Below are 14867 nucleotides of genomic sequence, written 5' to 3'. Positions count from 1 at the left end.
TGGACGTTCGTCACCGCCGACGTGCCCATGGCACTGCTTGGCACGGACTTCCTGTGGGCTAATGGGCTCCTGGTCGACGTAAAGCGCAGACGTCTTGTCCAGGCTGAGACGTTCAGCTCGCTCGCTTGTGCGCTGCCCAGCTCGTCGAGCAGCTCGTCGAGCAGCTCAACGAGCGGCTCGCCGAGCGGCTTGCCGAACGGTTCAGTTCCGGCCACGTTGATCTGTACGCTTCCGGCAGCGGACGAATTCACCCGCCTCCTCGCCGGCTTCCCGGCCCTCACGTGGCCCACCTTCTCGGCAGGGGCCGTCAAGCACGGGGTGGCCCATCACATCCCCACCGTCGGGCCACCGGTCTACGCCCGGGCACGCCGCCTCGAGCCGACGAAGCTGGCGGTGGCAAAAGCGGTGTTCGCTACCCTGGAGCGACTCGGCATCGTTCGGCGCTCGGAGAGTGCTTGGGCGTCGCCGCTGCACATCGTGCCGAAGCCCGGCGGGGGATGGCGACCGTGCAGGGACTATCGCCGTCTCAATGACGCCACCACTCCCGACCGCTACCCCGTCCCCCACATTCAGGACTTTTCCGCCCGTTTGGCAGGCATGTCCTTCTTCTCGAAGGTGGACCTCATACGCGGCTACCATCAGGTCCCCGCCAGGCCGGAGGACGTCCCGAAGACGGCGGTCATCACGCCATTCGGACTCTTCGAGTTCCTGCGGATGACCTTCGGTCTGAAGAATGCGGCTCAGGCGTTCCAGCGACTGATGGACAGCGTCCTGCGCGACTTGGATTTTGTCTACGTCTACCTGGACGATATCCTCATCACCAGCGCGTCCCGCGAAGAGCACCTACGCCACCTCTGCACGCTCTTCGAATGCCTGGGCCAGCATGGCCTGATTGTGAACCCCGCAAAGTGCCGGTTCGGCGTCGCCGTAATCGATTTTCTGGGGCACCGTGTCACCAGGCACGGAGCCATCCCCCTGCCGGCCAAGGTGGAGGTGGTGAAGGGGTTTCCGCGCCCCCGCACGATCAGAGGGCTGCAGGAGTTCCTGGGCATGGTGAACTTTTACCATCGGTTCCTGCCCCGTATCGCCCACCTCCTGCGCCCCCTGCACGAAGCTCTCCGAGGTAAGCTGGGCAAAGGCGACGTTACCTGGACCGAGCAGAGCAGATGGACACGGCGTTCACGGGCGCGAAGCTCGCCTTGGCTAATGCCACCATGCTTGCGCACCCGGCGCCCGATGCACCGATCGCCCTCACCACCGATGCCTCGGACTACGCGGTGGGCGCGGTGCACGAGCAATGGGTGCGTGGAGCTTGGCAACTGCTGGCGTTCTTTAGCCGGCAGTTTTGCCCGCCCGAACGCCGTTACAGTACCTTCGACCGCGAGTTGCTCGGGCTTCACTTGGCGGTCAGGCACTTCCGCCATCTGCTCGAGGGCCGTGCGTTCACGGCCTTCATCGACCACAAGCCGCTGATCTTCGCGATGGGCAAGGTCACCGAGCCGTGGTCGGCCCGGCAGCAGCGTCACCTCTCGGCCGTGTCCGAGTACATGACGGACATCCGGCACGTCGTGGGGAAGGACAACCCGGTGGCGGATTGCCTTTCCCGGGCCGTCGCCCACGCAGTCCACCTCGGCATCGACTATGCCTGGATGGCAGCGGACCAGGCCGCTGACCCCGACGTCCAGGCCTTGCGGACCGCCGTCACGGGCCTCCGCGTCACCGAGGTGCCGTTCGACGGCGCGAGCGCGGCCCTCTTGTGCGAAGTCTCCCTCGGGCGGCCTCGCCCCATCGTGCCCGCGGGCTGGCAGCGCCAGGTGTTTGACGCCATCCACGGCCTGTCCCACCCGGGCGCGAGGGCCTCCCAAAGGTTGATCGTCGACAAGTTCGTCTGGCATGGCCTCCGGAAGGCCGTCCGCGGCTGGGCCAGGACGTGCCTCGCGTGCCAGCACGCCAAGGTGCACCGGCACACCCAGGCCCCGTTGGCCCCGTTCACGGTGCCGGAACGCCGGTTTGACCACGTCCACGTGGACCTGGTGGGACCTCTGCCTCCCTCGCGGGGTTTCACCCACGTCCTCACCATGGTGGACCACACCACCCGGTGGCCGGAGGCCGTGCCCTTGGCGTCGACGACGGCGGCAGACGTCGCGCAGGCTTTCATCGCCACCTGGGTCGCCCGGTTCGGCGCCCCCTCAGACATCTCGTCCGACCGCGGCCCCCAGTTCACCTGGGAGCTCTGGGGGGCGGTCGCGCAGGGGCTCGGGGTCCGGCTGCACCGAACCACGGCCTACCACCCCCAGGCTAACGGCCTGTGTGAGCGATTTCACCGCTCATTGAAGGTCGCGCTCCGGGCCACCCTCCGCGATGGCGCCTGGGTCGACAGGCTCCCCTGGGTCCTGCTGGGCCTCCGGACGGCGCCCAAGGAGGACCTGCATGCATCCGCGGCGGAGTTGGTCTTCGGGCAACCGCTGCGGGTGCCGGGCGAGTTCCTCCCCGACTCCACGGCACCATGGTCCGCGGCACAGCAGCGCTCCGCTCTGCAAAAGACCGCCCAGAGGTTCGCCCCGGTGCCAACGGCATGCCACGGGCACCCACCGATGCACATCGCCCCGGAGCTTCACACGGCGGAGTACGTCTTCGTCCGCCACGATGCCCACCGGACACCACTGCGGCCCCCGTACGATGGGCCTTTCCGCGTGCTGGAGACCGGGGCGAAGCACTTCACCCTGGACATCGGCGGTACTCCTGACCGCGTTTCTGTAGACCGCCTCAAGCCGGCCCACCTCGACGTGGACCACCCACCGCCAGTGGCCCGACCCCCGCGTTGGGGCCGCCCCCCTGAGGGCGGACCCCCGGCACCGCCCAACCCCGCCGCCGCCACGCCGCCCCCCAGTCCTGCACCCATCCCAGGGGCAGCCAGAGGCATCCCACCTGGCATCCCTGCACCCCGGACGCCGCCGATCACCAGGGGGCGCTTCGGCCGGGTCATCCGTTTGCCCCGCAAACTGGCCGTCCAGGTGCGCGGGAATTCTGGGGGGGCACGTGTGGCGGACACGAAAGCCCACTGGCGTGGTGACATCATTCCGCGCACCAAGTGGGCGGCGGCCACGCCCTAGAGAGAGGCGTGGCCTAAAGATATACACGGGGCGCACAGCCCGGAGCAGCTCAGTGCTGCAGTTTGAGTACTTTCAATAAAGACTCTTATGAACCGCGTTGTCCGCTTGCTCCTTGCGTAAGCATTAGCGCGCGCAGCATCGCGCTTCACCAAAGTCATTCTGCACACAGTTGCCATGTATTAAATCTCTAATGAAAAATATGTTATCATTCATGGATCTACCTGGGATACAATAACTCTGATCAGGGTGAACCAAATCGCTAATTCCTTTTTTAACTCGATTCGCCAAAACATTAAAAAAAAAATTACAAGTACACATACATTCAAAGTACACCGCCCCATGCCAAATAATTAAATATGCTGCAGCGCGGCATTGCCGGGGCGCCTCCGGCGCCCGGCAATACCGCAGTGCAGCTCATTGAGGCTGCATTGGGAGGGAGAGGTGTACACTAATTGATTGATTAATTGTATAATTAAAATCAATAAAAGATTATCACAAAATATTTTCATAATCAATTGGCTAATCGCATAACTAAACCACTAGTGCTTCATCCGAAGATGTATCTTTTAGAAATTTAATTAAATAAGCCATTTATAAAAAATTTAATAATTAATTGATTACTCAATAAATAATTAATCGATTAATCAATAAATAATTAATAGATGAAATGATTAATCAATAAATCAAAAATATCCTTGATAGCCACATCACTTGGTCACTCATGTCCAAATATTAGCTTCCCAGCTCAAAAGGTGCCTGAGATATTGGCCAAATGAGAAAGAAAATAAATAAATGATTAATAATGAAAATAAATAAATAATAATCATAAAAAAATTAAATTATTAAACAATTTGGTCAGAGAACACATAAACTACCACTATTTCATCAGAATCTGTAACTTAAAAAAAAATATTTTTTTTGTCATTAATCGAATAATTAAATAATTAATCGATTAATTGATTAATTAATAAATCAAAAATATCCTTTGCAGCCAAATCACCTGGTCATTGGCATGTCCAAATGTCAGCTTCCTAACTCAAAAGTTGCCTGAGTTAATGGTCAGAAGAGAAAGGAAATTTGATTAATTAAATAAGTACTTAATTAATCGCTAATAATTAAATAACTCCTCAATTTATTGATTAATCAAAAAAAAAATAATACCGTTTTTGACAAAGGACTTGCTCACGATTGTGCCGAAATTTCAGCTTCCTAGCTCAAAGGATGGCTGAGATATCGCCCGGACAAACAAACAAGACAGAAAACAAGTACACATACATTCAAAGTACACCGCCCCATGCCAAATAATTAAATATGCTGCAGCGCGGCATTGCCGGGGCGCCTCCGGCGCCCGGCAATACCGCAGTGCAGCTCATTGAGGCTGCATTGGGAGGGAGAGGTGTACACTAATTGATTGATTAATTGTATAATTAAAATCAATAAAAGATCACAAAATATTTTCATAATCAATTGGCTAATCGCATAACTAAACCAGTAGTGCTTCATCCGAAGATGTATCTTTTAGAAATTTAATTAAATAAGTCATTTATAAAAAAATTAAATAATTAATTAATTACTCAATAAATAATTAATCGATTAATCAATAAATACTTAATAGATGAAATGATTAATCAATAAATCAAAAATATCCTTGATAGCCACATCACTTGGTCACTCATGTCCAAATATTAGCTTCCCAGCTCAAAAGGTGCCTGAGATATTGGCCAAATGAGAAAGAAAATAAATAAATGATTAATAATGAAAATAAATAAATAATAATCATAAAAAAATTAAATTATTAATCAATTTGGTCAGAGAACACATAAACTACCACTATTTCATCAGAATCTGTAACTTTAAAAAAAAAAATTTTTTTGTCATTAATCGAATAATTAAATAATTAATCGATTAATTGATTAATTAATAAATCAAAAATATCCTTTGCAGCCAAATCACCTGGTCATCGGCATGTCCAAATATCAGCTTCCTAACTCAAAAGGTGCCTGAGTTAATAATGGTCAGAAGAGAAATGAAATTTAATTAATTAAATAAGTACTTAATTAAACGCTAATAATTAAATAACTCCTCAATTAATTGATTATTCAAAAAACAAAAAATACCGTATTTGACAAAGGACTTGCTCACTACTGTGCCGAAATTTCAGCTTCCTAGCTCAAAGGATGGCTGAGATATCGCCCGGACAACCAAGAAAACAAGAAAGCAAGAAAGCAAGAAACCAGAGTGAAAACTGAGTACTCTCTTTCAGCGTGCGTCACTGCCGAGCCCCCTTTGGTGCCCGGCAATGACGATTTGCAATGCCTGGAGATGGCATAGGAAAGGAGCGGTGTACAACAAACAAACAAGAAAGATGAACATATGTCACCCACAGGGTGAACCGTATCTTGCCAAAATGTGAACATGAGTGACTTGCTTCAGGTCACACTGAGGTGAACAGAACTGCTATCCACTAGAAGCGACTCTTTGAGGAATGTCTGCCCACGAGATATTCCGATGATAATCGTTCTAGAGAGTGACCTTGAAAAATACGTGTTTGCCTTATAACGTCACCAAATGACGTCATTTATATAATGTCTAAAGCGACCGCAAAGTGACCTTGACCTTTGACCTTGACCTTAATAATTTCGTATGGTGAATATTATGTCTTCATGACCAACGCACATGAAATATTGAAAGATTTTGATGAGAACTGAGGAAATAATTTTTTCATGAAAATTCCGTTTTTTCGTCATGACGTCATCAAATGACGTCATAGCGTCAAACTGTTTACAGATCTGGGAAGCACTCATCAAGGGCATTCATATGAGGTATTACTCGATATGGTACCTACGATTTCAAAATTTGACCTTGGGGTCAATAATTTTCGACCTCCAGCGCTAACCATGAAGGTCAAGGCCGATCGCCACCAAAAAATAATCAGCTGAGCGCCGGACCATATACTAGATTCCGATGAAGTTTGGAGACGATCCGATCAAAGTTACTCAAAAAATAAGGATTTCAACATTTGACCTTGGGGTCAATAATTTTCGACCTCCAGCGCTAACCATGAAGGTCAAGGCCGATCGCCACCAAAAACTAATCAGCTGAGCGCCGGACCACATACTAGATTCCCATGAAGTTTGGAGACGATCCGATCAAAGTTACTCAAAAAATAAGGGTTTCGTCGACCTCCATGATTGACCACAAAGTGACCTTGACCTTTGACCTTGACCTTCAAAATTTTGTGTGCTGAAGGGTATCTCTATAGGACTCTGATATGCGAAGTTACATGCGAAGATATGCGAAGATATGGTACCTACGATTTCAACATTTGACCTTGGGGTCAATAATTTTCGACCTCCAGCGCTAACCATGAAGGTCAAGGCCGATCGCCACCAAAAACTAATCAGCTGAGCGCCGGACCATATACTAGATTCCCATGAAGTTTGGAGACGATCCGATCAAAGTTACTCAAAAAATAAGGGTTTCAACATTTGACCTTGGGGTCAATAATTTTCGACCTCCAGCGCTAACCATGAAGGTCAAGGCCGATCGCCACCAAAAACTAATCAGCTGAGCGCCGGACCATATACTAGATTCCCATGAAGTTTGGAGACGATCCGATCAAAGTTACTCAAAAAATAAGGGTTTCGTCGACCTCCATGATTGACCACAAAGTGACCTTGACCTTTGACCTTGACCTTCAAAATTTTGTGTGCTGAAGGGTATCTCTATAGGACTCTGATATGCGAAGTTACAGGAGTTTCCAATAATAACTGTGGTCTACAGAGTGATCTAAACGTGAAAAAAAATGATTAACCACAAACAAAAAAACAAAAAAACAAACAAAAAAACAAACATACAAGCTGACTAATACATCTTGCAAAAACTTCGTTTTGGCAAGATAAAAACAAGAAACCAGAGTGAAAACTGAGTACTCTCTTTCAGCGTGCGTCACTGCCGAGCCCCCTTTGGTGCCCGGCAATGACGATTTGCAATGCCTGGAGATGGCATAGGAAAGGAGCAACAACAACAACAACATGCATTTTAAGGCCATTTTCCCTGCTAGAGCGGGGGTCAGCCTTGCGGTCCCCATGACAATCTTCTCCATTTTGCCCTATTTTCTGCATCTCTCATAGGAAAGGAGCGGTGTACAATAATCAGTGCATAGTAGAGAAACAGGTCTCCAATTCTTCATGTGTCGCAAATCACAAGCCTTTGGAAGAAGGGACATCACCGCTTTTCTCAAACTTAAAGGCAATTCTCCATGAGTCAGTGATGATTCAAGAACATGCATCAGTTCTGGACCTAAGAGTTTCCAAAGATCCACATAAAATTCAGCCGGCAGGCCATCGATTCCAGGGGCTCTTCCCGAGTCCATTCCAGCCAGGGCTTGCGTTAACTCCTCGAGTGTAATTGGCGAATCCAAATCCAGGCGCTGGGGCTCAGTTACCGAGGATAGGTGAGAGGTTAAAAGTCTCATCGTTTCATCACAAACAACTTGTTTTGTAAACAGTTTGGAAAATAAATCTTTAACACATAACCGTCTGTCTCTGGGATTTAGAACAACAGCTCCGCAAGGATCAATGACAGAAAAAATGTTCTTGGGTGATTTACTGACAGATAGTACATGGGCTTATGTTGGGAAACCAAAGTTTGTGGACCGTTTTGCTAGATTCTTGGCAACTAGGCTTAAATCACTCTAAATAGCATATAAAATAAAAAAATTGCTGTTGCCAAATTTTCACGACATCTTCATGGCGGCCATCTTGGATTTCAAGATGGCCCCCATTTCGGACCTTTTTTTTTTTTTTTTTTTTTTTTTTTTTTTTGTATACAATATCGAGGCTCGTGAAAGAGCGAACATTAATCACACGAACACACAGAAAGACAAACCGACACATAAAACATATAACATAGGGAGCGGTAGACAAGATGGGGAGAGAGGGGGAAGGACACAAACACAACATTTGAGAGCAGGGACCGAGAGACATGGAGACATCGAGAGATCTGAGAGAGGGCGAGGGCTTTGGGGGGGGGGGGGCGTGGGAAGGGGGCAGTGGGAGAGGTATAAAACATATGGACACTGCCAGGACTTCCAGGAAAGAAGTTGGAATTTCAAACAAGGTGGATCTGGGGTGAATTCGCGGGGGTAGAAAAGATCAAGGTTTTGGATGGGGGAAGATAAGAGATGGTGGTGAACAGCTGTTTTAAAGACCTGGAGGGAGGAGTGGGATTGAAGGGAGTGAGGGAGTTTGTTCCAGAGGCGGGAGAAAAGAGGAATGAAAGAGTGAAGGTGAGCGGAGAGCCGAGATTTCGGCAGTTTAACCATCAGAGGGTTGCTGGCAGATCTTGTGCGACCTGTAGGAATATTTGGGGGACAGAGCACAGAGAGAGCTGGGGGAGCAAGGCCGGAGAGGAGTCGGTAGAAGACAGAAAGACCACCTACCTGCCTGCGGTGAGTGAGTGAAAGGCCCTCAGAGATAGCTTCATCGTGGGAGATTCCAATAATTCTGAAAGCTTTGGTTTCAACAGCGTGAAGCCGAGCTAGGTGTGAGGCAGGAGCACCGGCCCATAGGGGAGAACAGTATTCCATTGAGCTGCGGATGAAAGCCTTGTATGTGGTGAGGAGCTCAGGTGTGCCGAGGAAGGACTTCGCACGACGGAGGATGCCCAGTCGGCGACTGGCTTTGGAGGCCAGCTTGGAAATGTGGTTTTCCCAAGAAAGATCATGGCAGATAGTGAGACCCAAAATCTTGAGCGACAGAACTTCTTGGAGAGGATTGTTGAGAAAGTAGATGGGAGGGTTGTCCAGTCGATCTTTTCGGAGAGACATAGTAAGAGTGTGAGATTTGTCAGGATTGAAAGACATGTTCCACTTGTTTGACCAGTCTGTGATTTTGTCCAGGTCTTCAGAGAGTGAGGAGGCAGCAGACTGCCGATCTGAGGGAAGAGGAATGGAGCGGCAGAGAGTGGAGTCATCAGCAAAGAGATAGAGAGGATTTTCGAGAGAGTCAGAGAGATCATTGATGAAGACCAGAAACAGCACGGGGCCCAGAACACTGCCTTGGGGAACTCCAGCCTGAACAGGAAGAGGAGATGAGAGAAACCCATTCAGGGCCACACGTTGACGACGACTAGAGAGGAAGTCCGCCAGCCATGCGTGGAGATTTCCATGGATACCAAAGGAGGAGAGTTTGGTGAGCAGAGCGGGGTGCCAGACCGTGTCGAAGGCACGTGATATGTCGAGGGAGACAGCTCTAATTTCCTGTTTGGCATTGAGGACCTCCATCCATTGTTGAGACAGCAGAAGCAGCATGTCCAGAGTAGAGTGACCTGGTCTGAAACCAAATTGATGATCAGAGATCAAGCCATTGGAGAAGAGGAAAGATTTCATATCAGAAGCAATGATGGATTCCATGACTTTGCTGATAATTGGGAGAAGGCTGATTGGTCTGTAGTTGCTAGGATCTGTTTTTGCACCTTTTTTGTGCAAAGCGGTGATGTTGGCTGATTTCCAAGCAGATGGCAGTTGACCTTGAGCAAAAGAGAGGGTGAAGAGAACAGAGAGAGGGTGAGATAGAGCAGCAGAGCAGGATTTTAGGACCCGTGGGCTGATGCCGTCGGGTCCAGTTGCAGAATCAGAGTCGAGGGTTGACAGAAACTTTTCCACCTTGTCAGGAGGAAAGGACACGGAGTCCAGGAGCAGCAGGGTACGACTGGGTATGGTGGGTACAGAGAGGGATGGGTTTGGGACACAAGATTTAGAGGCAAACACAGAGTTGAGGCATTCAGCTTTTTCACGTGCGGAGTCAGCTGTGTAGCCATTTGAGGTAAGGGAGGGGATGGAGGGGGAACAAACACCAGAAACGGATTTGACCAGACGCCACCAGGATTTGGAAGAGGGAGACAGATAAGAGAGTTCGGTCTTGAGAACGGAGAGATATTGTTTCCTGGCTCTCCTGAGGGTGGACACACACTTGTTTCGGGCTTTGTGAAAGGAAATGAGATTTCCTTCCGTTGGATTTGCTTTCCAGGAGACGAAGGCAAGTTGTTTCTGGGCAACAGCCTCACCACAAGATTCCGTGTACCATGGACGGGAGGAAGGGTATGACAACTGAAGACGAGATGGGATAAATCTGTGCATGAGAGAGAGCAATTTACTTTGGAAGAATTCCCAGGATGAGTTGATGTCAGAGGTGGTAGAGATGGGAGACCAGTCCAGATGATTGATGGCTGCTTGAAGACCGTGCCAGTTGGCCTGAGTGAAATGCCAGACTCGTCGACGCTGAGCAGGCTCCCTGAGGATGGTCAGAGAGATGTCCACTTTAACAAGGACATGATCAGATGATCCGATCGGAGCAGAAGAAGAGCAGCAGACATTTTCAGGGAAGTTAGTCATAACCAAGTCCAGAAGAGAAGATGTTCCGTTGACTGAGATCCGGGTCGGGAAATTGACAGATTGTGTCAGTCCCAGTGAGTCGCAGAAGTCCTTTGCTGAGGAGCCATGGCTGGTGAGAGAGGTACCCACACCCAGCCAACTGGCATGATGACAGTTGAAATCACCACATATGAGGAAGAGAGAGTTGGGATGAGTAGATAGAAGTTGGTCCATATCATCAGACAGCGAGATGTAGATGGAGTCATCACTGTTTGGTGGACGGTACAACACACATATGAACAAGAGGTGGGAGCGAAGGGGAAGCCGTAGCCAGAGGTATTCCTGGGGGTGAGGTGGAGAGAGTGCAGTGCAGGGCGAGTGAGGAAGAGAGTTTTTGATAAAGATAGCAACCCCGCCTCCAGGACGAGGCTCAGGTCTATCATACCGGAGGAGGGAGTAGCCCGGGAGAGATACTATGGAATCAGAGACATCATAAAGGAGGAAAGTTTCTGTTAAGCAGATCACGTCTGGTTTGACAGAAGCAACCTGTATGGAGAGATCAGTTAAGTTTGAACGAAGGCCCCGGATGTTTGAGGTCCATACCGTTAATGAAGAGGAAGGGGGAGCATCAGATACAGAACAGGGGGGAGGAGGGGTAGGGTAAGATGTGGAAGAGGTGGAAGAGGTAGGGAGAGCTGTTGAAGGTGTGTCAGAGATTTCAGAATAGCTCGGAGAAAGGGAAGGATGGGGCGGACAAAAGGTTTGATGGTGATTGGGTGAGCCACAATGAGGTGTTATTTGAGGAGGGGGAAGAGCGAGGCAGAAGGTTGGGGGAGATGGAGGTGAGAGTTTGAAGGGGGAAGAAGCGGGGAGGACGCTTTGAGGAGGGGGAGTGAGCGGGGGGAAATTGAGAAGCAATGAGGGTGGGGAGATTTGAAGGGGAGGGGTGAGGGGGGAGTTTGGGAGTGAAGGGACAAGGGGAGGGATTTGAAAGGGATGGGATATGGGGGAGATTTGGAGGGGAGGGGTGAGGCAGGAGTCTAGGAGGGGAGGGGCGAGGGGGCGTCTTGGCGGGGAGGGGTGAGGGAGTAGTTTAGGAGGGAGGGGGCAAGGGGGGAGATTTGAAAGGGATGGGTGATGGGGAAGATTTGGAGGGGAGGGGTGATGGGGAAGATTTGGAGGGGAGGGGTTATGGGGAAGATTTGGAGGGGAGGGGTGAGATTGGATTTTTGAAAGTGTACGATTTATGGGAAACGAACATTTATTGCAAAATGAGTTTCTTGTGACCTTCGAGTTAAAAATACGTTTAAGGACGCTGGATGGAGGATGGAGTGCAGGAGAGTTTAGGGAATGTAGAACAAAGGCACTATAGGAGATGGATATTTTTTTTGGGATGAATTGATTTGGTGAGCAAGTCGAAAGCAGCCTTTTAAAGAAGAAGAAGAAAAAGGTGTTATAAAATATGACGGAATACATAACTTGAGGGGAAAGTGTAAACATTGAAGGTTAATGAGTGAAAACTATCTGGGGAAATGGGGGAGAAACACGTGGTCGAAGAACGAACGAACGAATAAGAATGAATAAACGAATGAGAACAGAGAAGGAAATGTTTATTTTTTTTTTTTTTTTTTTTTTTTTTGAGTTGAGATTTACACAAGGAAGTAGGCTATGGGTGAAAAGACTGGGAATACAGAGAACGAAAGTTATTGGATCACAAACGACGGACCACTGAGAGAAAAACAAAGCCTCAAGGTTGTACAGTGCACACTGTACAAGGCCTTGCTCGCGACACGGCAAACAGACGATCAATTTATGAAAGATAAACACCGAGAAACAACCAAAGTTGCACACAATAACTTCACACACCGAAAGATAAATACAGTTTCGACAAAATACAATTGTGAACAGACTTAACTTCGAAAAACGTGGAGACCGTGTGGAGCTTCGAAAATCCCTGCCGCCGTATTTTGCCTTATATCTCACTTATTAATCAAGGTATCAGCACAAGAATAGTGTCCTTACCCACATTTTCGGGGTCAAGGAAGACAATGGTAATAATCAAATTTCAGCTGGATGGCCAACATCTTTATAATTTCAAGATGGCCACCATTTTTTAATCTAGTTTTGCCCAAACTCCAGGTCAAAGCCATACTTTAAAAGGTTTTCATGTATATCAGGTTTAAATATAAATGTCCTGGTATTGAATCTATTTACTTTTACTCACAGGTACTTACATTTTTAGATAATGGTTTGGATTGGATTGGGAGGGGGTGGTGGATAGGAGGTGGGGGGACAGGGGAGTTCTTCTGCCAGATCCACACCCAAATATTATCTAAAGAATCAAGCTACCGTACATCTAGTTTTAGTCAAATATTATTCCTGAAACTGTGTTGGATGACTTTTTAACAATCTTTATTCTTTTCAGATGTGCAGCAGACGACCTTGAGAAGTTGCATTCTTGGATAACTGTGGAGGAAGAACGACTGCCGCATCATGACCACGCCAGAGGAACCTGCTGCTAAAAAGAAGCCCATTGACTTCAGTCTTTGTTTGCTATGCCAAGGGAAGAAATACATAAAAAGGAAAGTGCTTGAGCCTTTAAGCACACCACAGGCAGATACATATGAGACATTTTTGCGAAATCTCACCAAACGAGATACACACAGGAATCCGACATATGTGGCCATAAATCAAAGACTGCAAGGCTTATTCGCTGGTGATCTGATGTCAAGAAAAGCATTATGGCATCGGAGCTGTTACGGTATGCTGACACATATACAGCATATTGAACGTGATAAAGGACGATATGAACAAGCCACAAGTCAAATGGACACTCGTGTTCTGACCGGAGGTAAGAAACGAGGAAGACCATCAACAACTCCTATTCCAGAGGAAGCCTCCTGTTCAGCACCAGCAGAAAGGCAGACACGGTCGACAGTACCATCATTCTGCCGGAATATGTGCTTTTTCTGTCAGACTGTGAAACAGGACAAAAAGACCGGGACAGAAGAGATACGCTGTGAGTGTAGAAGCAAAGATATTGGTAGGTCAGTTAAACAGATTGTGGAAAACAGTGACAACAGTGTCTGGAAACTCAACCTTATTTACGAGTAAAAGTAACCAGCATTGCTGGGCAACGCAGATTTGGTTTGTACAACCATAAGACCACAAAGATCCATAAAACTCTTCAGACCCCAAAGGCCCTTTGAGACTCCGAAGGCCCTTTATAACCCAAAGACCATTGAAGACCTCGAACCTTTTCAAATCCTGAGACCCTTCCAAACCTAAAGACCCTTTCAGAACAAAAGACCCTTTAAGACCCTAATACCATGAAGACCCTTTTCAGATCTTTCGACCTTCAAATATTTGACCTTTACAACTTTTTAGACTTTGACCTTTGCACATTTACAACTCGACCATTTAGACCTTTCATTTGCAAGCAACGACCTTTCATCGAGTTCATCCTTCCATTTATTTGTCACATAAAATACACCACTCAAAACAAGTCCTGATCATTATTTGATCTTTCTTGTTTTTTTATCATTATTTTTGTACGAAGAGTCAAGGCTCATTGAAGAGCTACAACACAAAAAGGATCAGAACACAACAGAACAAAAGGAAAAGTAGAGAAAAGTAGAGAAAAGAATCCAGATGGAAAAAAGCTTTACTCGGGGTATTTAAAACCTTTAAATTCTTAACCCTTAGTCTAAGTAACAACCCTGCTGCTTTCTCCTGGATTAACTCTCTCAACTGAGTCTTCTTTTCGAGTAATAACTGATAGTTTCTTACATTATTATTTTTAGCAAGTTTACCTTCGAGCTGTACAATGTCAGCTTCCAAACAAGTCATTGTTACATTCTTAACATTTGTAATGTTTGCTCTAAACTTTTGACAAAACACCCGAATCTGGGCTTTCGTATTGTCCCACCAAAGATTAACTGAAGAAAAAGAGGGCTTTCTTAGGATTTGATTAGCCCAGAAAACTTGGAAGGCTTCTTTAAATAGACCATCTTCTAGAAGACTGGTATTAAATTTCCAGTGTGCACTTTTATTTATTGACTGAGGAAAAAGAAACCCCATGGTTACTAAATGATGGTCTGAGAATATTGATGGAAAATAATCTGGAGAGACTATAGCGTTTCTAAAAGGTGAGTTTATATACCATCGGTCGAGTCTCGCAAAGGACACTCTTCCTCTGGTAAGGTATCTCCAGGTAAACTGAGGTTCAATGGGGGTAAAGTACCCTCCATACATCTAGCAAAACAACCCGAGAAAAGAAAAGGGATAAATCAATACATTATTCAGGATGAGGTTCTGCCGAGTTCCTGTCTATTACAGGTTCAAAGGTACAGTTAAAATCACCCCCGATACACACACAT

At 47.9% G+C, this 14867-nt stretch overlaps 1 protein-coding gene across 9 annotated transcripts in view; it reads left to right on the top strand.

Annotated features, from left to right (window-relative positions):
* LOC137417105 (solute carrier family 15 member 2) overlaps positions 1-14867 on the top strand; it is a 450049-nt gene that overhangs the window by 81608 nt on the left and 353574 nt on the right. For 6 of the 9 annotated variants that reach the window (XM_078785954.1, XM_078785950.1, XM_078785953.1 and 3 more), the window contains one exon: positions 12914-13507. The exons of 1 other annotated variant lie outside the window; for it this stretch is intronic. In XM_078785954.1, the coding sequence (XP_078642080.1) occupies positions 12982-13507 (526 nt within the window). In that variant the 5' untranslated portion in view covers positions 12914-12981. Of the gene's footprint in view, positions 1-12775; positions 13508-14867 lie in introns of those variants that run through there. 2 more of the 9 variants (XM_078785957.1, XM_078785951.1) reach the window with 2 other exon arrangements.

Source organism: Myxine glutinosa, chromosome 10 (genome assembly GCF_964187855.1).
Source record: "Myxine glutinosa chromosome 10, kmMyxGlut1.1, whole genome shotgun sequence".
In the NCBI taxonomy this organism is placed as follows: Eukaryota; Metazoa; Chordata; class Myxini; order Myxiniformes; family Myxinidae; genus Myxine; species Myxine glutinosa.
Note: the sequence above shows the minus strand (reverse complement) of the source record. Positions and strands in the feature narration are given on the sequence as shown.